Source organism: Microtus oregoni, unplaced genomic scaffold, assembly GCF_018167655.1.
Source record: "Microtus oregoni isolate MIOR12 unplaced genomic scaffold, Mior012 000037F_ref0000500, whole genome shotgun sequence".
Classification (NCBI taxonomy): Eukaryota; Metazoa; Chordata; class Mammalia; order Rodentia; family Cricetidae; genus Microtus; species Microtus oregoni.
In genome coordinates, this window is record NW_024543096.1 from 19,877,490 (window position 1) to 19,905,291 (window position 27,802).

At 41.6% G+C, this 27,802-nt stretch overlaps 1 protein-coding gene across 5 annotated transcripts in view; it reads left to right on the forward strand.

Moving 5' to 3' along the window:
- The window catches only part of Csrnp3 (cysteine and serine rich nuclear protein 3), a 173,556-nt gene extending 145,843 nt beyond the window's left edge, over positions 1–27,713 (forward strand). For all 5 annotated transcript variants that reach the window (XM_041631382.1, XM_041631381.1, XM_041631383.1 and 2 more), the window contains 3 exons: positions 12,344–12,603; positions 23,014–23,310; positions 25,600–27,713. In XM_041631382.1, the coding sequence (XP_041487316.1) occupies positions 12,344–12,603; positions 23,014–23,310; positions 25,600–26,655 (1,613 nt within the window). In that variant the 3' untranslated portion in view covers positions 26,656–27,713. The remainder of the gene's footprint in view (positions 1–12,343; positions 12,604–23,013; positions 23,311–25,599) is intronic.
- The last annotated feature ends 89 nt before the right edge of the window (positions 27,714–27,802 follow it).

Sequence of the window (27,802 nt, forward strand, 5' to 3'; positions counted from 1 at the left end):
AAAACCATGATGCATCTCTTTGAGAATATGAATAATACAACAAGGAAGTTTATTCTTCAAATTTGTTCTCTGTGATATGAGTTGCATGCTAGAGCAAAAGAGAGGGTAGGATTAAAGAGAGAGATTCCACAGAAATTTCAGATTGTTCTATTATCTATTATTCTGATCTTCTATTATGAAGTAATTTTTAAAAGTATTTTAATGTCATCCATTGATTCAATAAATATGCATTAAATATCTCCTGAATGCAAACCCTATTTTAAATGTTTGGGGTGTCTGAATGGATAAAATAATCAAAATAGTGCTGGAACATACTTTCTTATGAGTTTCTTACACTTTTGAAAGGTTTAGGGTTTTCCTTTTTTAATTTTTGATGTGGTTGAGTCTTCTATGTGCATATATGTACCATGCATAAATCAGGTGCCAGAAGAGGCCAGAAGACAGCCTTGGATCCCTTGGAATTGGTGTTACAGTTGCTCTCTGCAATGTGGGTGGAGTTAGCCTTGTAAATTTGGGCTGGGAATCAAACTCAGATGTTCTGCAGGAGCAGCCCGTGTTTCTCTGACCAGTGAGCCTCTGTTTTTTGCACTTTTATATGTCTTTCTGAAGATAAAACAAATATACTTTCCTGATCTCCTTGGATTTTCCGTGTCCTGATTGTTCTAAACAACCCTGAAGTCTGAGGTTCTGCCTTCCGTTAAGACAGAACAGGCTTGGGGGCTGGAGAGATGGCTCAGCGGTTAAGAGCATTGCCTGCTCTTTCAAAGGTCCTGAGTTCAATTCCCAGCAACCACATGGTGGCTCAGAACCATCTGTAATGAGGTCTGGTGCCCTCTTCTGGCCTGCAGGCATACACACAGACAGAACACTGTATACATAATAAGTAAATAAATAAATATTAAAAAAAAAAAAAGACAGACCAGGCTTGCTCACTGCTTGTTATACCAGCTACGAAGCTTGCTCCACCTGTAGTTCACATCAAACCTGCTGTCTATCTAGAATCTATTTGGCCCCTGCCAAGTAGAACTTCTGGTGCTGGGGTGGGAGAAGCAAGGATACCAAGGTGCTCCTGTAATGTGGCCCTTTGTTCTTGAACCAGGAATCTTGATTTTTGATTCCTATCCTTTAAATATTAATAGGATATTTATGATGATGCTAGGCATTGAACCCAGGGCCTCAGGAATGCTAGGAGATCCCTCTTCCCCTATACTATTTTCCAGTCTCAGACAATGTTGTAGTTGTAGGATAAAGTCAGTCCTAGAAAAACAATAAAATAAGCAAAAAACCACCTACCCTTAACTTCCATTCCTGACTTCACTGCTTCGTTGCATGATTCTCTCAAACCACTCCTTATTGCTTATTTATCTGCTCTGTCTCAAGTTCTAGGTCTCATGTTTGTCTCATAAACAAGAAAACATATATCTTAGAACATGTCTGCATCTCCTAAAATTTCATAGGGCATTTGCATATTTTTAAGCAGCATGATTTTTTTTTTTAACATGGCAGTCTCTGCTCTAAGACACAGATGACAATTTAAATAGCAAGAGGCAAAAATCATTTAAAAAAAAAACCCATCGCTAATGGACTGCTAAAGGCAGGAACGTCAGTCATGTGTTTGCTGGAGGTCAATACCAATTAGTGATATGTTATCTGCAGGGTGTTGCTTTCAAAATCATTTCCATTCAAGTGACTCTCCATGCTACCAGCTCCTTGCTTCAGAGAGATGAACTTGCAAGCTCATTACTGATGGATTGTTTAGAGCCCAGGTTGGTTTTGTTATGTTTGATCTTCTGATATGTAAAATATAGCATTTTTCAAATGGATTGTTAATGTAAAGTTATGTGTGCCTTGGAGCCATGAGGACAACTTGTCCTCTCTTCAATACATGCTTTACCCCTTTGACAAATTACGCTGGGAAGTAGGTAAACTGGCTGGAAATTAATGAGAGAGGAAGACATTGGCCACGAGGACCCCAGTCATATCTGGTGGATCTCATTTTTGTCTGAAAGTAAGGTGAAGTGGTTTAGAGGATGCGGGCGCTGGTGATTTTGTCCATTGTGCTGCATCTGTTCCTGTGGTGTTGTTTAAAAGTTATACTCGAAGCCCTCTGCTGTTTCCAGAGATCCCACACTGAGTGAGGTGCCTGCCTCCCACTGCCCTGTGTTCTTGTCAATAATGGCCAAAGGAGGGGCACATGCCTTGTTTTTTGCTGCTGTTTATGAGGCTTTTTTTGTTTGTTTGTTGTTTTGTGACTATTGAATGGTCAGATTCTGTGTCAGACTTCGTGCTCAATAAATTCTTTCGCTCCTTGTTTTAAAGGGTGAGTCTTTGTCCTTGCTGTAACAAAACATTGTGAGTTGGGTTGCAAAAATTTATTCCTCCCAGGTCTAGGAACTGAGAAGCTGACATACTATCAGCAGATACGGTGTCCAGGGAGGGTTTCATAGCTGCCACCTTCTTGTTATGAAGATACTGTGCAAGGGGCAAGGGTCTCGCTTGGGTCTTTTCTAGAAGAGCAGTAATCTTGCCAGTTAGGGAGACACCCCCACCGGCTGACCTTGCAAAGGTGACCATCTCACCCTTCTTCACACACACACACACACACACACACACACACACACACACACACACTCTGCTTGTTGCTGAGAAAATGCCTAGTGATAGCACCTCAGGAGGAGGGTATATTTTAACTCGCAGTGGAGAGTGCAGTTCATCACAGATGCTAAGGGATGGTGGCCGGGACTCCATGGTGGCAGGAGTGTGAAGCTGAGTCTCCTCCCTTCCTCACGTCTTGATGGAGCAGCAAACAGAGCAGCAGGAACTGGGCCCTGGTTATCAAACCCCAGAGAGCCTGACATCAACCAGTAAGACCCTGCCCCCCCTAAGGATTCCATAATACTCACCTTTCAAACCAGCCCTTTCAGGTGGGGACAGATGTCCCAACATTTGAGCCCCTGGGACATCTTTCATTCACGTCACAGAATACTGAAACATTAGATGTTGGGTTTCCAGAAGAGAACTTTTGAACAGTGTAAACATTCAACCATAATAGGTATGGGGAATTATGAAAACTGGAACCACAAGCTCAATAACACACACGCATACGCACACTTACAGAAAAGTCATAGCTCAATGTTGTTGTTTTGGATGTTTGAAACCTGGCCCCATCCCTCGCTGCCAACCAGGAAGCAGAAGGTAGGCCAGCCGCCCCAGCTGTCCCCCCAGCTGCCCTTGTACTTCGTGCTTTAAGTCTTCAGCTTCTCAACTTCCTTCAGAATTTCGTGACATATGTAGCCAGCAGAATCCCACTGATTAGTATCCTTCTATTATGCTCTTGAAAGTGATTTCCATTTTAATTTGGAGTACACATAGCAAGGGCTCTTTTAGGTCAGAGGAGATTTTTTTTTTTGAATCATGTTTTCATTTTTCATCATTTCTGACAGAGTTCAAAGCTCAGGGACCTGGTCTTTGACTCAGTCTGGCACTTCAGAATAAATTCCAAGTGATCTCAGAAGAATTTTCTTTCTTTTATTGCAGTGGAGATTTGTTGTGCTGTGTTTCGTTGTTTTTAAGCACTGTTAGGACCTGGATTATTATGATGTATAGGGCTTGACAGGGCTATATTGTTGGAGCAGATGAGAAACTGTTCAGGAAGTCATTGAGCAGGTGGAAAATGCTGTTTAATCCTTCTAACCGGAGCGGCTTATGGTGGTATTGAAAAAAATGTAAAACACGGTATAGCAGGTTAGCAGAGCTGCAGAATAGCAAACATCTCCCCCGTTCATTGTGGGAGAATGCCTCATGCACTCATTTTTACACTGAGATAGTCCATGTCCCCCAAATATTTCTCCAGTAGTGGTAATGAATTGCATTGCCCTCTTGGTTGTAAGAGCGCCGGTGTTCTGCTGAGGAGACATATGGTTTCCATTTATTTTAATGTGTCTTTGACATCAGGAGAATTGCTGAGACAGCAGACGAAAGAACTTGCACCTTGGACTGCAGCCAGAGCTGTGATTATTTATGTGCGGCAAGGCCTACCTTTTCCCAGTAAGACGCCAAGTGATCTGGAGGTTATGCGTGTTGAGGTTCTAATGAAGCTAGAGCCAGAGGTTTATGTGTTTTGAAAAAAAAAAAAATCACTGTTCCTTTAGTGGCAGCAAAATGTGTTTCCTGGGCACGAAGTTTTAATGCTTAATTGCACGTGTGAGAGATTAAGGAAACCAAATGGGGAAGAGGTGGTGCTTGCCTGCTTTGTCCCTGATAATAAAGAAGAGCATCACTGAGATAGTGCTGGGCAGATGCAATATTTTCCACCTGTGATTCGGGTTACTCACGGAAGTAATTATGTCTCATAATAGTCCTGTGAGGTAGATGAATGTAATGCTGAGAGTATTAGTGAAGGAACTGAAGAATGCTGGTGCCCATTAATACAATTCATGCAGTACGTCATCGCAGCTAGTATAATTCTGATTTCATTGACTGAATCGTTTGACCATATATGAGCTTGCAGATATTAGGAAAAGAATGCCTCTTCACATTTATTTCTAGTGCGGCTTGCTTTCAATAAGGAAGCACCCTTTACAAACAGAAGGCGAATAGATCCATCGATAGCATGTGTTCCATGTGTGATTGTGAGTGTTGCTGTCCTCTTAATAAATAAAGATAGTAGAAAAAACTAATAGCAGTGACTAAGATTCTGTAAAAATGATTCTCAATGGAAATAATGTCACGTGACTAGTTGAAACCATGAAACAGGAAAAAATAATAATATTCGCAATCTCTGGTCAGCCTCGGGCAATTCTGAACAGAATGGCATGCCCGGACTTTGCTAGTGACATTAATAGTATATTGGGCTTCAACTATTTTGCTCAAGTATTTTAATATATAAACTTCACTTAAGTGATTTATGGTACAAACATAAAACCGGAGCAGAAGTAGGAGAATTGGAGTGTCAAAATTCCTGGTGCTTTGGACTAGAGGCTAGGTAAATGAATTGATGCAAAAGGAAAAGCATGTCTCTCAGTGAGAACAAGAGGCTTTACACCACCGTTGGTGGCACAATTGAAACTTGCTTTATGTTATTAATTTGAGTCTCCAATATTAATAATATTTTAATGGTAGGACATTCAGCACCCATATAATGGTAGGGCATTTGGCACTCATACCACGCCCATGGTGAAATCGAATCTATATTAAGGAGCTTCTCCATTTTGGCCTAATTATATTTAAAGATGAGATAAAAGGGAGAAATTTGGACTTTTTTAAAACACCTTTAGCTCTTTTAATCACCACTTTATAAGCTTAAAGTGCATATGTTGCTTTTGTCCCAGCAAGGGTGATCAAAATATGCCCCACTTTCATGAATATTCGTAAGGATTATGAAGCAAGGAAGTGATATCTTTAATAAAAGAAGTGCGTGGATGAAAATAGCCGCTGAAATGTCACCCTCTTGTGGGTTAATCGTTTTAATTACATGCGGCCTGGAGGCTGGAAGGTCAACTTGACATTTGCCTGCTACCTGCAGTGTTTGGGGTTTCCATCAGCGTCCCGAGCAGGAATGCTGTCTTTGGTACCAAGCTGAGAATATCAATAGATGACAGCTCCGTCGCACCGACGGCATAAAGGAAAACGCAGTTTACAGAGTGCCCAACACCCTGGGCTCTGCCTGTCCAGAGAGACGGAGGCGAGCTGGTCCCTGCGTGCAGATCTCCTGCCAGCTCGTGTGGATGGAGCTGACAGGGTGAATGGATGAGGACGTGACGTGCATGTTCATGATCTTAAACAAAGCTTCTGTCAGGCAGCCTCAAGGGTCAGCTTTCCATATAATTTCTGTTCCTGCCACTTTGTTGTTTTTTTGCATGTATATGCAGTGCCTTTGCCCGCCTTAAAGGGCTCTTGTCTTTTTCGTATAGTCTTATATAAGCAGGTTGTTTTTATCCTTCAGGTAAACCGGTCAAACAAGAGTCTCATCTTGAATGGTTTGACTTAGAAGCTACAATTCAGCAGCAAGCATTAGGGTTAAACCAAATGTGAATATTTTTAACTTAGTATTAGAATGGGGTGGGAGGCAAACCGACCTTATGGCCAAGAATCGTACCTAGTCCCATGTTTAAACTCTAAACCTTGTCCTGCAGTGAACTGACATCAAAATGCTAAGTGCTTTGTGGGTGTGTTTTTATATTGGTACGTGGTCTCATCTGCTCGCTGACTCACTGGTTCCTAAGCTGGTAGGTTGTCTTGAGGTGTGGGAGAATGGCACTTTTGGGATAGAAAGAGAGGTGCGCTATGCTTTTGAAAAACTTAGGTGGAGTGTGTAGCTCACTGGTAAAGCACTCGTCTAAGTTGTGTGAAGTCCTAGGTTCAATCCCCAGTACTGCAGAGAAAGAGGGATGTGTGTGTGGGGGGGGGGTTGTCATTCACAATACAGAGAAACCAGAATATCAGTGAGGAACAGACTTGCACATGAGATTATTTTTGAAGATGACCTTCGTAATAATAAGGGCAACACCTTAAGGAGCAAGGTCATAGCTTGTCTTGATTTTGACAATAGGTAGGTAAATGGTAGATGTACATCACATACTTTAAGTGATTTGAACTTCACTGATGATTCTAGAGAAAATATTCTCAATTAGTCTTTGCTTTCACATTACCTTTCTTGCAGCCAAGCTTCTTGCTGCTTCCTCAGTAGTACCGGCCCTTTGAAATTTCCCTCACATAAAGGAATTGCCCTGAATACTTGAGCTAAATAAATTTGAAAATATGACTGGGGCCCATATTTTAGGGAAGCTTCAAATGGGACCAGAGGAATAAAGGGGGCACTTAGAAAAAGGCAACATTGCTTTTTGATAATAAATGTGTAAACGGAGACTCTATTTTCATTTTCTGACTGCTTAGACCTGAATAATCACACAGAAACTATATTAGTTGCAACATTGTTTGGCCAATAGCTTAGGCATATTTCTAACTAGCTCTTACATCTTCCATTAACCCATTTCTATTAATCTGTGTATCACCACAAGGCTGTGGTTTACCAGTCTAATTCTGGCATCTTTCTCCTTCAGCAGGTACCTGGCTTCTGCCTGACTCTGCCTTCTTTCTCCTTACATTTAGTTTAGTTTTCCTCCCTACCTATATTCTGCCCTGACCAAAGCAGTTTCTTTATTAACCAATGGTGGAAAAAAAAAAACCACCCAGCATACAGAGGGACATCCCACATCATAATTGGGCCTCACTTTCAGGGGAATAAGTCTGTTTTGGTTACTGGACCCATTTCCATTTCTCACTTGTGGTTAAGACTGAGGCCATGTATGAACATCCTGACCAGGAGCTCAGTTCTGATAATCATTCTAGGATAGAGAGAAAGAACATATGATCACAGGGAGTTTGCAGGTGGTATTCATAAAGACCAAGTTAATCTGAACTTTACTGAACATTTATCCATTACCTAATCTGTTAATTTCTACATAAAATTGTTTCTGGTGAAATTGGATCCTCTGAAGCTATGCTTCCCAACTAGATATTGAGTCTTCCCTTCAAAAAGTAAGAGCCAGTTTATACACATTAGAATCCATTAGAATCCCACACTAATTTTTCCTGTGTGATTTAAACACACACACACACACACACACACACACACACACACACACACACAAGCACATTTTATTGTCTGGGTTTTTCTAACAACAACAACAAACAAGATTTTTTTAAAAAAATTTTTACTAGATTTGTCCAAAATCCAAAAATTAACGTAACATGTGAACTTAGCAAATTCACTGACATGTTTCTTTTGAGTATCCAGCATAGGAGATAAAAGTATATTGTTGATGCTGTACCTAAAAGATATAATTAAATGTCCCCTTTGTTTAACGTAAGACTGGATTGCAGGCTTTCAACTTCCATGTGCCAAATTTAATGTCAAACCACACAGCTCCGCTTCCTGTTTCAGCCTCCAGCAAGACCTCGTTGGTGGTTGATGACACCAGAAGGAGAGTCTGATGATAGTGCCCCCTTACTTTAAGAGCATTTGCTTTGTATAGCTGTCTGTGGACCCCATGGTCCAGAGGTGTGTGCAGAAATCACCAGTGGAAGGACACATGCTAGTGGTGTTGACAAATTGATTAATTATAAATCAAATTAATCAGGAAAAATAAAACTAAGTCAGGTAAAAACTCTTACAGTTTTGAGGCTGTATTCCAGTATAGAAGACTTTTTTGAAAGTAATGTCTTGATAAATTTTTTTTGAGAATTTCATATAGAAATCATATTATCTTTCTTTTCAACTCCTTACAGATCCTCCGCCAGGTCCTCCACCCACCCAATTATGTGGTCTGCCCTCACACAACTCATGGAGTTGAACAAAATCTGTTGAAATTTCTTAGAGCCTAATATGATTCAACTTTTATTAATTGATTTACTCGCTTTCATACATTGATTCGTTCATCTTCTGACAAAATTATGTAATTCTAGTATGACTACAGACAATTTCTTTTTCTTTTTTCCTTCCTTTTCTTCCTTCCTTCCTCCCTCCCTCCCTCCCATCTTCTCTCCGTATCCCGCCCTCTCCCCTCTTTCTTTCTTTCTTTCTTTCTTTCTTTCTTTCTTTCCTTTTCACAGGGTCCTGGTCCTTTTTCCTTGAGGCAGGATCTCATTCTGGCCTGGAACTTACTATATAAAACAGGGTAGCCTTGAACTTCTGCCTTTATCTCTTAAGTGCTGGGACTACCAGTATGTGCCACAAAGCCTAGTTTTCATTGGTTTTTTTTGTTTGCTTTAACTCATGTTTTTTATGGGGTCAGAAAATGCAGAATGTTTGTCAGGGCATTTGCTTTTTTTAAACATGGTCAATTGTGATCCAATTCTTAGGTTTGGGTTTACATTTTCAATTCACCGCATTTATGAATTCTTTATATTGAAGATTCCGTTATTTATCTGTATTCTTAGCTTGATGTTGTGAGTTCAACCATTTTCCAACCTTTGGGGTTTCATTGTTTTGGTTTTGAGAGTTCTCACTCTGTCACACAGGCCCTGGTGCTCCCAAGATCTGTCTCCTGGGAGGGAGGTAGATGTGGCCTCATTGTGCTTTGATGCTTTTGTATTGGGGTAGCAATTGAGGTTGGATAAAAGGAAAGAAACGGAAAGATGCTTCAAATTGGTGTGGAATATGAAAACTACCGTTTTTGAAAGCAGTATTAAAAGCCACATTCTCATTTTTCTTTTTCTTGCTCTTGACCTCACGGCAGTAAAGCTTACACGACCACGGTAGACACACACAGTGGTGTTCATTCATTCTGTAAAGGGCACAAATGAGTATATAGGTCTATCAGAGATGTGCAGAGTCCCTAAGGGAGGTGTGCTGAGTGAGTCTTGTCTTTTTTCCAGGCTTGAAGAACACAGATACTTTCTTTTTTAATGATTCCACCTTGTGAAGTCTGTCAGAGTGAAGGCTGGAGGCAAGTGATGCCTCTGATGGCCCATGCTGGGGCTCTGATTTAATCATCAGGAGAGGGTCCCGGATGTTTCCTAACATTCGAGAAACCCACGGAAATCTCCATTAGACTGAATTTTGAGTGTTTCAAGGCCTTTGATATCCTCAGCTTTTCGATCGTTCTCTTTACAGTGCTGTTTATAATATTAAAGCAACCAACAGCACAGGTGTGCATTGTCACCCCTTGTGTGCTGGGGGCAACACTAGTCCTACTGCACATTTTTATGGTGTTAGTCCTACCCAGGTCACAGCTGGTGTCTGCCCTCTCCCACATTGCCAGTCTCACAGCCATCTCCAAACAGGGTCGTTAATTTAGCCTTGGGGAAAGGGTAACAAAATAGGTTCATCCAAATGGGTTAAGAACACCATGCTAAAAAACAATTTGTCTAAAGAGCCACTGGTTTTCTAAACACATAAGCCACAAATTGTCAGAAGTATTTATGGAAATAACCCCAGTGAGTACATTAAACACTTCCCCTGGCTGCTACAATTATGGCTCCTAAGGATAATTTCTTAAGGGTATTGTTTTAACGATAACTCCAGAGGGTGCTGCTTCACCTGCTGTCAGTCAGTGACAGTTGAGGGCTTCTGACCTGGAGACAGAATTTGGTTTTATATGGGGATCTTCTCTGTTTTGAGATTATTTAAGCTTAGAGTTATGAAGCAGAGCAACATCTTTCAATCAAAGTTACAAACTGTCTCCACTGCCAGGAATACAAGGAAGTTGCGGTAAATAATTTGCAAGAATATATAAATAAGTATTTAAGTTACATACACGTGGCATTTGCTTTCTGGAAATTTTCTCTGAGAAGGTGAAATAAGAGAAAAGAAGGAAGGAACCCGAGAAGCTTGCCACCAGCCTGACAAAAGCCTGTCAGCTGTCCACCCCACAAAATTAATAAAATGGTTTTTGTTGTTGTTTTAAAGAAAAGAGAGTAGGTAGGAAAGTTGAATTTTCACAGCAAAACCGTTCACTTACTGTCTAAACTTTGAGTCTCTTTGTTGCCTCGTCCAGGTTTGTCCACAGGTGTATCTATCCTATCTAGAAAGTGCTGGCACATTGTAGGCCCTCTGTCCGCATTCATTATGGAAATAAACCTACAGGATGAGAAGCATCATACCAGGCTTCCTGTAAATGTGCACCGATGTAATCTTGCTGTCTGAGGCCTTCTCATACACCATCTGCTATTCTTCATGAGCATCCATGCTTTCCCACGGCTTCCATAAAAATGCCCCATGAAGAGGGTGACTGAGAACCACACAAATCTCTTTTCTTACAATTCTGGAAGTCAAATTGCTGGCTAGGTGGCAGCCCCTCTGAAACTCACAAGCAAGAGTTCTTTCTTGCATATTCTTACTTCTGGTGGCATCTTTGACTGTTGGAGGTGTAGCTGTCCTGCTGGGTTGGGGGAACTAATGGTTTCATTTTTATCTGTCTATATCTGTAAGGATCCCGTTTCCAAAAGGATTATATTCTAGGGGACTTCAACACATCTGAGTGGAAAGGGCATAGGTGTCAGACCTGGAGCAGAATGAATGTATTTCCTCTGAGTGATGTTCTTCCCTTCCAGATCATAAGCCAACTTATCATATGACATAAAATTTGGAGTTTTTAGGTTTAAGCTTACTTAGTACATTAATTACATTCAACAGAGTCACTTGGACTCCCTAAGTCTGGCTTTTCTCCCGTGGAATAAAAGAATTCCTGTCGTCCAGCAGTGGGAGGTCCTGAAGACAGCATATGACTCTCTTGTGCTCAGTCTCAGTGTGTGCACAAATTTTCCTCATGGCTCAGTCCACTCCTCTGTCTCCACAGCTAATAATAGGGTTTCTAATCATCAACATAGAAAAATAGGTAAGGATATGCAAACATTAATTATTTTGATCTGGCAATTCCGTGGTATAACACCCATGTTGTATATGAAAGCGTGCAGATTTTGTTAAATAAAAAATAATATGAAGAGAACATGATCCTGACATATTCTATGGGATTTTTAGTTATCTCAGTATTTGGATTTTAATACAATGTTATTTAAAGGGGAATACTGCTTTACCTAATGAAAGCTATGTTAGATTTAAGTTGTTAAAATCTCTATACAGTGTCAATAAGCTCTTTTTCATGGACTTTTGATTACTTTGGATTAGTTTATCTTTTCAGTGTTATGAGCAATGCATTTCTATTGGCATGTGACAATAGTGCATATTCACAGTGCACAGCCAGCTCTTTCAATACATTTATCTATATAGGATGCAATTATCCATTGACTATAAATAGCATTTCCATAAGTATTTGTTATTTCTTTGTCTTGGAACCCTTTAGTGCCTTTATTCTTATTCTTTATAAAATATTAAATACGTTTTCGTGCCCTTTAACCACCTTATTTTCTGCACAATAAGTGCTCTTTTCATTTATTTGATAGTTTATTTTTTTTTTTTATTTAAGACATACTCTTAAAAATGAAGCCCAAGGTATGGAGGGTTACATGTTCGGACTTTTCTGATCATAATATAACAGTACCTGTGTGAAATCCAGGAAACCAAAGCTCAAGGGATTCAAGGAAATGAGGAATTAAATTCTGCTGCTAATTCCAAAAATAACTGGCAACTCTCCAGAAGTTTGCTTCAACAGCCATTACAGAAACATTTAAAATCTACTCTACTGCGCCTAGAAAAAAGAAAAAAAGAATGTAAGAAAGGAAATCAAAAGGCCCTTTTGCCAACTCAGGGATTCAGTACTTTTTGAGCCGGCAAGGCTCCAAACATTCTGGTCCTCAACAGACTCAGGATCCAGGATGTTTTGTTGGTTTCACAGGGGCGCTGCTGCCCTGGGCTTCACTGACCCGCTTCTTTCTCTTCCAGCTTCCTCCATCCTCAAAAGAGAGAAACGGCTGAGGACAAAGAATGTGCATTTCAGCTGTGTCACCGTGTACTACTTCACCAGGAGACAGGGCTTCACCAGCGTGCCCAGCCAGGGGGGCAGCACGCTGGGCATGTCCAGTCGTCACAACAGCGTGCGCCAGTACACCCTGGGCGAGTTTGCAAGGGAGCAGGAACGGCTGCACCGGGAGATGCTGAGAGAACACCTCAGGGAGGAGAAGCTCAACTCTCTAAAGCTAAAGGTGAAATTTCAGTTCATTTTTTTGCAAAGATCTTATGTTCTCACATCATCTGAGCTAACCATTTTTATTCACAGGCCAGACTGTGTTTTGCATGCCGGACATTTGTCCACAGGGTCTTTTCCTTCTGTTTCCATTCTTTTCTTTCTTCTTTTTATACAGCAGTAAGTATACTGTATTCATGGGGTGCTTATCTGACATTATTCATCCATTCTAAGAATACTTACTATTGGCTATTGCTACATCATACACACCTTTATAAGAGTGTGCTTGGACTGGGGCCAGCAGGAAACTAAACACAGTTATGGTTTCCTGTCTATGGGAACTTGATTTCAGTAGGAGAGAAAAATATCAGTCAAGTGGTCAAAGGAAATTGAATCGAAATTTCATTCAGGGCTATGCAAGGAAGTTGTAAGCTGTTATGAAAGTCTTTGACGGGAAACAGATGTGGACAGGAAGTCAAGAAATGTGCCTGAGAGAAGTGACAGGAAGATCTGAGATAGTGGCTAGGCACAGAAGATGGCATGGGGTGTCTGCTGGACCTGAGGCAGGGGAGTTACATGAAGGAGGCTCAGGTGCCACATTAAAGTGTTTGTCTCTCTTCATCCTCAGGGACTCAGAAGCTATCCTAAGTCTTAAGCACAGGTTGCAGCTGTTATGACAGTCACGTAATTATGTGATAAGAGTTTGAGGGTGTAGAAGGCCATGGTAAGAGAGAAGCGGTGTCCTCTCAGACCAGGAAAGGGGCTCTTAGAGCTGGCCCAGAGAGAAGCGAGTGCAGGGTAAATCGGACTGAACATAAGGAGAGGAAAAGAAATGTTCAAGAGGAGACAGGAAATGTTCATGAGGAGACAGGAAATGTTCAAGAGGAGACAGGAAATGTTCATGAGGAGACAGGAAATGTTCAAGAGGAGACAGGAAATGTTCAAGAGGAGACAGGAAATGTTCAAGAGGAGACAGGAAATGTTCAAGAGGAGAGAAGAAGGGCAGTGCTGGGTAGGAGCTGAATTTACAAGGACAGAGGGGATAGTTGGAAACCATGGGGGTCTGGCTGTAGGACGAATGGCTGGAGGTGGTATACTATTGCTTGCCTGCTGTGACATGGCCAAAAAACGTAGGGAAAGCTACATGTTGTGATGAGGGTAGACTTCCGGTATGGGAATTCGAGGACTTTTATGTGGTCAAGAGGTATGGGGACAGCATCTAAGTTGGAGAAAAACAAAATGCAGAAAATGCCTTGATCTATCATTGAGTTATGTCATGTGAAGACAGTAAGTTAAACTGAGTTGGACATAAATCAGTCCCCATGAAGTTCATATTCCTTTTGTCAATATCTTTGGCAAGTTTCACTGAAAATTTTTTTTCATGCTTGTTTTTGTCTTTCTGACTGATTTTTGTGTACTTAATTCGACAATGATTATTAACTTACTTCTGAACTCCAGCCTTTCTCTGAAAACTAACTCTCTTTCCTCTCCAGAGATGACACCATTCTCCAAGTTCAAATAATAGTAAGTCAGTGGTAATGGCTGTCAATCACTAGGTGATTTTTTTTTTTGCTAAGCATTTTATACGTATGATCGAATGAATTCTCATAAAGTCTCAATGGAATAAAATCATCAGAACATAGCAGAGATTTTAAAAAAAAAAAGTCCACAGGCAGCAAAAAACACTCACCAAGTAGAAAACTAGTTGATATTATTTAGGTCCTTCTTATTATTAAATTAATTGATTACCAAGTATAGAACCAGGGAAGACACCTGTTCTTTTTTTAGGACTTGGGGGTGTGTGCAATAGATTCTAACAGCTAAGCAACTGTAAACCATCTGAAAGCCAGAAGATTTATAATGATGGCCGTGCATGCGTTTCTTTGAAGGAACCACAAGCCGCAGCAGCGTTCCCTTCATGAGGCGGAGAGCTACTCTCATGCTGCAATTCTTACACCTCTTTCTGTAGATGAACATATAAAGTGGTCCCACATTAGCTCAGAATGGAGTATGATAAAGGGTTCTTTATTTAGGGGTAGGTAGACTCACAGATCACAGTCCTTTGCAGGAGCAGGAAACAGAAGCCAGATCCAGCAGGACAGAGAGAGAGGGAGGGGGAGGGAGAGAGAACCCTGTGGAGCTCTGCGCAGACTTTAATATGCATTTATAGTACAAGAGACCACGCCCAAGTGGGCTGGCTTTTTAAGGCTATTGGCTGAAGGAGTTCCCACTGCATCTTTTCACACTACTTTCTGGCAAGCAGAACAAGAAAAATAGAAATGAGAAAAGCACCATTGGTGACCATTGTGCTTAGGGGAAGGTGTGGACAAGCCAGAGGGTGTCGTGCCAGCAGGTGTCATCCTTCGGGTTTCGTTCTCCTGTGAAAATGTCTGGTCTTTCCTTTGGTTGTAAACGTATGGCATTTGGTGATCATCGCCTCTTCCAAATGAAGGTGAAGCTAACGGGATTCTACAGTGGACTTAGTGCATATGTACTCAGAAACACATGTTACGTGAAGCTAAAACCTGACAGCATATATATCATTAGAGATATATTATAAAGATATATATATATACACACATATATAATATATCGAGATATATTATAAAGTATATGAGAGGGAAAGTCTCTGTGTTTTCACTGAAGTTCTTCTAGCATTAATTTTTAAAGTCATAAATTATACTTTGTCTAAGGTTTAATTATCCCCAAACTTGAATTAACTAGCCCAAAATGATAGCTGTGCCAAAAATTTCACTCATACTAGGAATCTTTCTTTTAAACACATTTGTTTCCAAGGATAAATTCCCTTGTGGGAGAAATGTGGCAGAATTATCTCGGTGGCTTTGGGTGGGAGCATCAGAGAAACCTTCCTTGCTGCAGAAGGGCGGTCCAAAGAGGAGAGAAAGGATTGTTAATGATAAGCTTTGCTGCTGGGCTCGGTGACACACATCCGTGTTCCTAGCACTCCAGAGGCAGAAGCAGGCTTGTCAGCTCCAAGTGGAGTAGGGCTATTAATAAAGCCTTGTTGAGACAGGAGTCGGGGAGGGAGAGGAGGAGAGAGAGAAACGGAGTCCAAATGGATTTTTTCCCTGAGATGGTTTTCTGGGAGTGTCAGTAAACTCCCTGCTGAGTAGCGACAGACAACGTCTGGCACTATGAACCTTCCCCAAACCCTCATGTTGGAGTCACAGTAACACACAGGGCTTTCACTCTCCTTATTTGAAAAGTCAGTGACCTTATGTGGCATTGATTAAGTCCTCATACACAATGCCTCTGAATTTCCCAGGGCATCTGCTGAGTTCCAAACCGAGGTTCTAGTTATACATGCTTCTAGAAGTTTCCTTAAAATAACAAATTGGAAATAAATCAAGAATGGAAATTTAGGTTTTGACTATAAAATTGCTTTTAATTTGGTCATTCATTTCCTGTGTTATGAGTTACATAGATGTCAATAAATTATATAGATATAGACAGGGACTTGTAGGACAAATATAATTTATTGGGGGGTTTCAAGTATGTCTTTCTTGTTGGCACCATGGATGTTTCACACATCGACCATAAATAAGTAATGGAGAAAACTAATTGAATAAAATGCGTGTTTCTAGGAGAAATAAGTAGCTTTAGGTTTCTAAATTACAGAGAACAGTGTTCCCTTTCCTGTCAAGCCCATTCAGATGTCACACACTTCATGGTAATCAATACAGTCATTGTAATACTATGCTCCTTTGCAAATTAAGTGCTTAGATTTAGTAATCTGCAGCACACAGTAGAACAATTGCATTGGCCTTTCTTCCCATCTCTCTTGTTTCTGGGAAACGCATTCAGCGGCTCTTTGCCGGTTCCACAGAGTCGTGTTGTCCTAGCTGCCTCTGTTTTCATCCTAGAGGACTCTACTGCATTATTCTGAGAAACCAAGTGTAGCTTGTGCATATGTGACCTTTCTCTCCTTGCCAGTGTTTCTACAATCAAATCGTTCTTCCTTTACTTCCCGGGGTCAAAGCTCCAGTCTTCCACTTTTGGTTACCATCTCTAGCTGCTCTCCTGAATTATATACCCATCTCAATTTCTTCTGTGTCTTCATGGGTCGTGCTTGGTTACTGGCTCCTCTTTCCAAACTTGAAGCAAAGAGAGTAGCTAGCTTTTAATTATGAAACCCCTAAAAAAAATATCTACAACAATCTTATTCACTCAAGATCTCTGAGTGCTGAATACTCTGGTCATTCAGTGGCTTATTCACGCAACCTTCCCCATCACCTCTAGGTCAGCTCTCTACATCTCTTTAACAGCCTTGGGATTAATGATCCAGGGAAAGAATTTAGATGTTCTTAGAAATACACGAAATAAATCCACCTGGAAGGGATGGGTGAAATATCTCTCAAACCCCATAATTTCAACATTTTTAGCTTTGGTTTTAATTTTCTTTCTTATGCTGCAGCTTCTCTTTAGATATAGTTTATTGTGTTGGTCGTGGTGCTGCTGAGAGCTAATTACTGTACAGATCCTCCCTGTTAAGCTCTGCAGAGATTGCTTCAGAACATACTAAGTAGCAAAGCTCTTATAATGCATCTTAAACAGAGGCATGTTTCAGCACCAAATGGAAAACATTGCTGTGCCAAGTACCTGCTCTGTCTTGTGCACATATACACAGCCTATTTTGACAAGGACAGAGAAAATTTACCTAAGCAAAGTGATAGAGACTGACAGGGTGGGTTTCTACCCTGTGTGTGTAATGTATTTAAGAATATGTTCTTTCAAAATATTGCAGTATTTTAGCTGACAGGGAACAATTAAGCATATGTAATCAAATCTTTAGGGTCTTCCTGTGCAAGAAATGTTACTTTTTGGATCTAGGAAAAATACTGTATTTTATGTGGGGTGCACCAAGTGATGTTGCTCACTGGAATGAATTGTTTTCATTCTTCCCCGCTTCTCAAAATTAGCTAGGAAGGGAATAGTGAAGACTCAGAACTTGTTAACCACGAGCAACGATAACTATGTCTTAACAGTGTCAAATGCTTAAGTATTTACCAGCATGCTCTAGATGCATCTTGGCTTATTATTTGCCACTGGAAGAGACAATATTGACCTAAGCCAGAAGGAAGGATGCATTTTAGAAAAGATATGTTTTGTATGTTGACACTCTTCTTTCTGGTGACTTTCGTGGTAATGTGGATTCCAAAGACATCTTACGATTTTAGATGACTTATTTATTGACCAGGAAGGCTTCATTATGTTGAAGTGATTAAATTGGTTTTAATTTGCAACCTGAAGGTCATAGTAAATAAATTAAAGAACTATATATAAATATAAAATTGACTCAGTATCAAAGTGCTATGAATGTTTTTCTTCTTTGCCAAATACCTTATGAACTGGGTCATCCTTCTTAATTCAGACCACACAACTAGGAATTCTTTCATTCAATGCATGTCTTGTACATGCCAAACTAAATTATCTAACTCTGGTTACCCAGAGTACATCACTTCGTTAAAATAGTGTCTTCCATCTTCACAGCTTTAAGGGGGAGCTCTTTCTTCCACAGAGAAACCTACTACCCTACCCCATACCTTCCACCCCACATCTGCACTGTAGAACACAAGATGTATTTATTTTCTGAACTCCTAATATATAAAAACAGTGCTTGTAGACATGCACATACTGAACGTAGTTTATGGCATCTATGTGTTTCCGTTCTGTAGTGTTCAACGTTCCCAGTTCTTCCCACCGAGGGTTCTGGGGCAGGAACGTTGTTGCCCTGGATTCCCCGCCCCATACAATCCTGTTTATGAGTACCCATACAGCAGATGTCCCAGTGGACAGATCCGTCCAGTGTGCAGGAGTATGCTGCATTATCCACTCTCAACTCAAATATGTCCTTTCTGCAGATGCGCATGAAGATGGCAATAGCTTTGGGGAATCTTGTTTGGTCTGTTCATATTAAATAAGTGGAACAAAGAAGACAGTAAAAGGAGAGATAAACAAGAAAACAACTCTTTCAAATCAAACATGCATCATGATATACAAGGTTTTAGTATCTCCAGGTATAGAGTGCTCTTTACTGCCGGACATAAAGGATTGGCAGGGTTTGGTTGTATTTTAACAATCATTCCTGCCCTTATCCGGATCTTGATTTGAAAACTGTGTTTTGCAAGGCTGAGCTCAGTTTGGGAAATCCTGTCAGAGCAGTGATCCTTAGGAGGAATGGGGGAACTGTACCCACTGTTCCCACCAGTAATCCTTGCCAGGAGGAGCCACTGTCACTGATGGGCGTAAACGATGCCAGTCTTGTCCCTGGACACACTGAAGGTGCAACAGAAGCAGGGTTACCTTTTGCAGAGCTGCGTTCACTGTCCGACCTCACTCACTAAAGAGATAGCATTGTTTCCTGTGAACAGTGTGTGGAACTTTCTCAGAGCCTCCAGATGAGTTCTTAGGACTACACAAGAACAACGAATTCCCAAGACAACAGCCCTGGGCTTCCCAGCTGTGCTGTGTGGGTTGCAGGAACAGGGGCCAGCAGAGCAGAGGACCCAGGCCTCTGTGCACCTCACCCTTTAGCTTTCCTATAGTGTGGTTTTGCATAAAGCTCATTTGAAACATGAACTCTGTTAGTTTTCTCTCTCAGGAACCCTGTCAGTAGTTTAGTATTCAACGCTCTCATTTATCCCCTCTACTGAGACCATCTGTTTAAATCATCCTTTTTAGAATATTGTTTTCCAGAATTAGCATTTTTAAAAAAAACAATTCATTCCTATTTTGATCATCATTTAATTTCTTCCCCCATGAGTCCTCACAGATGTTAGAATGAGCAATCATAACTTAGGCTTTTTCATTACTGTGAGGCATAAATTGTCTGGGCCTGGGAATTGGCACATAAAGGCCCTGAGCGCTCTTCCACGGTGCCACTCCCTCCTATTTGTGCAGATCCTTCCTGCCTTGAGCATCACTCTCTGCTAGGACATTATAAATTCAGGAACGCAAGTAAATAATTCTGCTTTATATCTCACCTGCCTTTCATCCTGTCCTTCCGTCTCCCTTTTACTTTGACAGTGTGCATGTATGTTTTAGTGCATCTACTATGCTGTATCATGTTTATTACATTCTTTTCCCCCAGCTGACTTGAAGGTTTTAGTGTAAAAAACTTCTGTCCATTCTAACGCCGCCACATCGACTGTAGGAACTGGTAGCAATAGCATAGCGATTAAAAAAAAGTCTATTCCTTTATTAAAACAAGTTTATTAACCAATTATATGAGACGACACATTATCAAAGTGCCAGAAGTAGAGGAAATGAAGACAGAGGCTTTGCTCACTATGTATACATAGTATGATAGGAGAAACATATATGACATCAACCAACAAAACTAATGTAGTATGACTGAATTAGTGAACAGACTGTGTTGGTTAGAGGCAACCCAGAATAAATGATGAAGCTGAGAAAATCAGGACCGACCACATTAGGTCACCCACCTTTGGCCAGTTTCTCCTAATAGGGCCCACATCAGAAAGACCACCTCCACATGCAAAATATACAGACCCTCCCTCCCCCCCAGGCTCTGTTTTCTTCTGTATTCTTTTTTTCTCTCTGTCTAGTTCATATCCTGTTTTTCTGAAGGAGCTAATCTGAAGGAAGCACGGACCATGTTTTGTCTTCTGGCTCACTTTTGTACTGAGGTCAACTCTTTGATCATAGCTGTTAGCCAATGATCTCATGTCTGCTTGTTTGTTGTTGTTGTTAGTTAGTTAGTTAGTTTGTTTAGTTTGTTTTTAAACTCTTCTGTAAACATATTCTAACATTACTCTAAAAGATTTTCTCTCTAAACTAGTCTTGATGATCTGGAAAGATTTTGGGGTCGAATAACCCTCCAGGTTGATTGTGAATAACATCAGTCACTCAGCTAGACTTGGACAAACCACCTTTTACAAGCACCAATTGTTCCAAGTATAAAATAATTACTATGTTGTCCATGAATTGAGATAATTATGGAATTCCATATTTGATGCTGAACATGCAACAGCTCAGCTCACTCTCAGGAGCAGCATCCTTAATGTGCTGGACGGCAGTTGGTGCTTTAGAATAGGAGTTTTCAGTCATATTCCCACGGTAATCTTCATGTGTTAGTGATATTCTAAGGACGAGAACATTCTATTGCTAGACAAACCATTTAGGTGCTTTATTGAAGTGATCTTATTTTTCGGTTTTCTTTTTAACATTTGAATTCATTCATATTTTCATCATTTCTTCTCACCATACCCATTTTGCATTGAATTGGTTGTTTGGTGTGCTCACTGACACCAATAGTTTTAACCATACATTTCCTAGAGCACAGTGCATTCATTAGCCTACATATTGTCCAGCTTATTGGAATCATGGATTCAACCCATTTCTTGGTTATAAACAATGAAATTGAATGGAAATAAATGGCAGTTAAAGGTGAAGATTTCCCTACTGCCTTAGACGTGATGAGTAATCATCCTGTAATTTGTTATGATGATTTTTCTCTTACATTATATATTTTTTAATTTGTATGTATTTATCTGCATCATACTGCCTGGACCATAAAATGCTTTGGCAGTAGACTATATCTGCTTTTGGAATGAGGTAAAAATAAAGTTGAAAGGCTGCTGCTGATTGTATACCCATGCATGTACATGTTGAAGTGAATGGGCTTAATGGGTTTAAGAGAAAAAGGCAGAAGGATTACATCAAGTTGGAAAGGGAAAGGTCTCGAGATAGAGAAGGAATTTGGTGGGGCAAGGATGGTGATGGGTATGTTCAAAACCTATTATATACATGGAAATATCAATAATTTCAAATCATCAGTCTGAAACTCTCAATAATAAAAACAAAGTAAGCTGTGGGGAAACAGAAATTTAAATCAACAATTAAGATGGAAGAAAAAAAGAAACTGAATGTTATTTTTTCTCTGAGCACCCTGAATTTGACTCAAAGATTGTCAAACCACCTCTGATTCTCACAGTCCTGTGTCGTGTGTCTCTGGTGTGTCTCGATATGCAAACTGACCTCCTGAAATGACTTACTAATACCAGTCAGTGGGTCCACATTTGTAAAATTGAAATGCTTGGATTCTATCATTCTAAGGCAGGGTGTAGTGCTTTTATTCCCACAGTGAGTGTGAACGCATTTACACAGTTGCTCAAGAGGAAAGTCCCATGCTCACAGTTGTCAGTGACAGAACTCAGGCCACATTTTACAGTACAAGCAGTATGAACTTTGCAATGTATCTTGGGGTACGCTTATTTTTTTTTTAGTGTTGCTCTGCACTACAGAGTTGGACAATGCAAGTCTGCTGTCCAATAATAACTATTTCTCCCTAAATATGGACTCCTTTTATAAAGATGAGAGCAAAACGCCTCATGTCTCTAGAGTATTTTCACTGTCTAATGGATGAGTTGTCAAGATCATCATGCATAGTAATAGCCATAATTAATGAAATTTGGAAGGCAATAAATTAAATAATTAAAAATACCTTCCATATTTAGAACTCGCATGGTTTATTTCTTATGAAGTTTCTGCTTTTGTTACTGGGCTGCCCCCCCCCCACACACACACACACAATATTTTGCTCATGATTGAGGAAAACTTCTAAATGTTTTGTATGTAGGAAACACTCGGTGTATTTATAATAATAGCAAATGAAATATATACCCAGGGCTTACTGGTGGATGAGATTAATATAGAAAAGAAATATAAGTAGGCACAGCCATCATGAGTAGCCAAGGAAAGAAAGAGTGTGCACAAGAGCTACTGAGCGGATTGCAAACCTTTGGTCTGGGGTTTGCACGCACTCCTGTAAGAACCCGGTTTATTGTCTCAGTGGCGGACTGATGAGTCCTTGCCAGCACTAGTCTATGTCCTTGTTCTACTGAGAGCATGCTGACCTGGCTCATTATGCCTATCAAGTGTCTCTTCTTGGAGTGTTCTGGATAATAACCGGTGTTTGTGACCCTGGCACAGTGCAACCCTGGGTCCTGATGTGCACTTTGCTGGGGCCTGGAAGACGGACATCTTATTCCAAGGACATGATATTTGCTGAGTAAGGTAGTGATGGCTCCCACTGAGATGCTGTCAGCTCTGATGCAGGGCACATTTCCTCTGACATCAGAGATGTCACCATGAGCTACTCAGCTTTCAGACAGCGCTGTCTTGTAACCTCTGCTCGGTCCACACTCTGGCCTCTCAAGCTGTAACCGCAGTCACTGACGTAAGGGGGTAAAGAGTTGCATTCAGCCATTGTCTGTGAGCAGAGCTTTTTAAAAAGCCAACTGTTTTGACATCGCTGTTCCCTTTCCTCTGACTTCTGTGGGTGCAGACTCAGCACGCGACAGCTCAGCTCATCCTCACCCACACTGAAGTGGGGATTTTGGCCTCTGCCCAAATGACATCCTTGTTTACTCCCTTCTGCCTCCAGATGACTAAGAATGGCACAGTGGAGTCTGAAGAAGCGAGCACTCTGACAGTCGATGACATTTCCGACGATGATATTGATTTAGACAACACAGAAGTAGACGAATACTTCTTCCTACAACCCCTGCCCACAAAAAAACGGAGAGCCCTGCTGCGTGCCTCTGGAGTGAAGAAGATCGACGTGGAAGAGAAACACGAGCTGCGAGCCATCCGCTTGTCTCGGGAAGACTGTGGCTGCGACTGCAGAGTGTGCTGTGACCCAGAAACATGTACCTGCAGCCTGGCAGGCATTAAGTGTCAGGTAAGGATTGGCGTTTCAGAGCATCTGAAGAAGCCATGTCCCATGTCACTCCAGAAAGAAGCGGTCATGTTGGGTATATTAAGTTTTTTTTTTTTTCTTTAACCTGGAGAATTGGGCTGGGGAGGAAAGACACATAATTCAAGGGGGGAAAAAAAAACAATTCAAGGGCATTCATAAAATGCTCATGCATAATATGTATAGTGTAAATGGAAGCTCAAACTGCAGCTGAGTTTGTTGAGGCATTTCCTCCCAGATTCTGTCGTTACATCAGCTTATTTTAGCTTTTTTCTCACATGGGAGAGGACACCATCTTCTCCACTTGAATGCGTACTTTCTGGTCCATACACGGGATATAAAGTAATAATTCATCACCAGTGATATGGACTACTGGAGAAGTCCCTGGTCAGACAGACCTTAACAGACTAAACTGCATTCTTACCTTGTCTGGAGTAGGGTTTCCAGGGAAACCCTGCGCTCCATGTCATTTCTATAGCGAACAGGTTGAGATGCTGTTAAACTCACAGTGGAATCTCACCAGACACACTTTTGTAAACAAGGTCTACTGGGGACCAACCCCTGTGTTTATCCGTTACTTGTGATCAGTTTTATTCTTCAAAGTACTGAGATGACATAACTGTAAAACCCCAAATGGTCTCTTGTGTATTCAATAAAAATAAAGCAAAGCTACCATGTACAGCATTGACTCAGGACAGCTACAGTTTCCTTAACAAGAACAGTTGTCTGTCTTATTGTGGCACCAAGATTGGCTTGAGGAATATGAGGAACAATCGAGCAAGAGAGGACTTTTGCTCTCTGGGAATATCCTCCTGAACAGTGAAAAGTCTGTCTCGTTCCACAGAGCCTCAGACTTGTGGACAACAGTGGGAAACAGCCTCACGAGCCTCACCTGCTGATTTCACTGTTTAAAACCTCAAAGTTAAGCCTGATGAAAAAGAAAAGCAATAGCTTACCAATTCCTGGTCAAGGTGATTCTCTGCTCCTGTCCACCTACATTTCAGAGGAGTCCTGTTATTGGGTACTTGCTCTTACTTAATGCAGGAATAGCTTTATTCGTTTACGTAAGCAACTGAGAGCAAAGGATGAAGACACATTTGCCTTTTCTATTCCCTCCCTCGGTTTCCTTTCTCTGTTGAGTATGGTGCCTCGCAGACACAATCGGCAAGTGCTCTACCCCCACTAAGCATATATTTGAAAACTATATTCTTGCAAGAAAGGGTTTTACTAAGTTGCCTGGGCTGCTCTTCAGCTTACAGGCCTTCTGATACCCTACTGTTGCATTTATTGGCACAAAGTAAATCCATCTGAGTTGGGCTTCTAGTCTTAAGTGAGAAACAGGTCAAGAGACGTGCATCCATGTGTCAAGGGTGTATTCTGACTTTCCTTTGGGCATCCAGCTCACAGATAACATCACGGAGATCTATTATTCATTATGAAATCTTGGCCTTAGCTTTAGCTTTGTGCAACTATCGCTTATAACTTAACTAACCCATAATTTTAAATCTACGTTCTGCCGTGTGGTCCAGTTACCGCTCCTCAGGACAGCACGTCCAACTTGCTCCAAGTTTGCTGGCAAGTCCCGCACACATAGATTCCTCCTCCTCTTCCTCTCTCTCCTTGGCAGTCCTGCCCATCCTCTCCTGCCTAGCTATTGACCATTTGGCTTTTTATTACACCATTCACAGCAACACATCTTCACACAGTGCACAAATATTCTGCAACATAAGGACCCATTGAGAAGACAAAGCAATGAGACTATAGCAGGGTGGCATTGTGTGGCCCTGGGTAGTGAAGTACCTGGAGTAGTGAAGGTCATCTCGTTAGATGCAAAAGAATGAACGTAGTGGCTTGGCTATCCTTTCATGGATGTTAAATTAGACCAGCAGCCTAAAGAAGAACAGTCTATGTGTTACTTAAAAGTGGGTGGACGTGTTGGAATGCGATGGAAGGGAACCAGGGTTGTGAAATGGGAAAAAAATGAAATGGAAAAAGAGAAGGAAAAGTAGATAGTGGAAAATAAGAAAGCCCTGGAGGATGCAATGAAATTTAAATTCTCACTTATACCCTCAGCCCACCGCTCTTTTAAAGATGCATTTAAGACCCGCTCATTGAAAAGTCTTCACTCTCCCTGCTCATTTTTTGTTTCATCATCGGCTGTGGCACAAGCAGAGCTCGAGAGCATTACCCAATTCAGAGGAGTTGTTAGAAAGCCCTTGATTTTATTTGGTCTGTAATAATTCCATGGCGCTAATCCCTGTTCTTCCTCCCAAGGTGGATCGTATGTCTTTCCCGTGCGGCTGCACTAAAGAAGGCTGTAGCAACACAGCAGGTAGAATTGAATTTAATCCTATCCGTGTCCGGACTCATTTTTTGCACACAATCATGAAACTCGAACTCGAGAAAAATCGCGAGCAGCAAATCCCCACGCTGAACGGCTGCCACGGTGAGATAAGCCCCCACGGTACTTCCATGGGCCCCGTCGCTCACTCGGTAGAATACTCCATCGCAGACAATTTCGAGATCGAAACAGAACCCCAGGCTGCCGTGCTGCACCTGCAGGAGGAGCTGGATTGCCACGGAGAGGAGGAGGAAGAGGAGGAGGATGGAAGCAGCTTCTGCAGCGGAGTCACTGACTCCAGCACACAAAGCCTGGCCCCCAGTGAATCGGATGAGGAGGAAGAGGAGGAGGAGGAGGAAGAGGAAGAGGAGGAAGAAGATGACGATGAGGACAAGGGAGACGGCTTTGTAGAAGGGCTGGGAGCCCATGCTGAAGTCGTCCCTCTTCCTTCTGTTCTTTGTTACTCGGATGGCACCGCAGTTCATGAAAGCCACACAAAGAACGCTTCGTTCTACGCTAGCTCTTCAACCCTGTACTACCAAATAGATAGCCACATCCCAGGAACTCCTAGCCAGATCTCTGACAGCTATTCGGAAAGAGATACTGTCAAAAACGGTGCCCTGTCGCTGGTGCCTTACGCCATGACCCCAGAGCGATTCGTTGACTATGCCAGACAAGCGGAAGAGGCCTACGGGGCCTCCCACTACCCAGCTGCCAACCCTTCTGTCATTGTTTGCTGCCCCACTTCTGAAAATGATAGTGGGGTGCCCTGTAACACCTTATACCCCGAACACAGGCCCAATCTTCCCCAAGTGGAATTTCACTCATACTTGAAAGGCCCTTCCCAGGAAGGGTTTGTCTCCGCGTTGAACGGCGGGGACGGCCACATTTCCGAGCATCCAGCGGAGAATTCTCTGAGCCTTGCCGAAAAGAGCCGCCTGCACGAGGAGTGCATTAAGTCCCCCGTGGTGGAGACGGTCCCCGTTTAGTTGCTTAGATTATTCTATTAGAGCACCGAGTCTTCTATTTAAGGCACTGTATTGCATTTCCTGGGCTCGTTTGTTTAACCGGAAGACCAAGAAAATGTGGACTGTGATGACCTCCAGACACGATTTCTTTTTCTCCTTTCTAGCTTCCCAACTCTGGCGTGACACAAATAAATCAAAGTCGCTATGGGGATTTTGAACGATTTTGAACTGTTTTTGATAGAAAAATGCTAAATTAAAAAAAAAAAAAACGCATATCTCACAGTTGCCTACCTTTCAAACTGGGCGAAACCTGCCGAGCTGTGCAGACCATAGCTCCACGTCTTAGATTGTCGGGCCTGTGCAAGATTGTTAACTAAGACTAGAAAAATAATCAGATTTAGAGACCTAATTTTCGATATATCTGAAGATGGTGGTGACTTTTTAATGTAAAAGTAATGATTGTCAGAAAAAAAAAAGATTGAATCGTTTCTTGTGTATTTTCTTTCCGGTAGTTTAGAAGTCACGCTTTGAAGAAAATGAACAGCGGGCTCACTGAAGCTGCCGTTGCGTTAGCTAGCACCACAGAGCATGCCCACGAGGATTGCACCTGGAATCCGCCCACGTTTTTATGATCCTGACTAAGCAGATTTGCAGATTCTTTCTTAAGGATGACATAGGCCTATTTTTGCTATGTGGGACAAATGAGTCTATATATATATGCGCAGGTCCTTACGCAGTTCTCTCTAAAGTTCAGAGTCAGGACAATCCTCTGGTGAGGGTCCAGTTCGCTGCCCTCCCCTCGGCTGAGAGAGATGGTATTGCCTTTCTTTTTTAAACAGTGTCATCTTGTTTATTAGCTTTGACTGCACCTTTAAACTCTACCCCCTCCATCAAAATGCACTTTAGTGCCCCTTCCCGGTACCTCGCGTGGGGTGGGGTCTCAGAACGCTTTGAAATCAAAACTTTTTACTTATAAAAAAGTCGACTATTGTGAGGTTCATACAACAGAGGTAGAGGATCCTTCCAGTGGCGCGAAGGAAAATGGCCTGTTTTTCTTCACCGCTCTGAGGACCTAACTCCGTAACACAGAGGAGGCTGGGGGGGGGGGGGGGACCAGACGAGCACAGCCTCAGAAACCAATCTATTCTACACCGTGATCAACGCATCT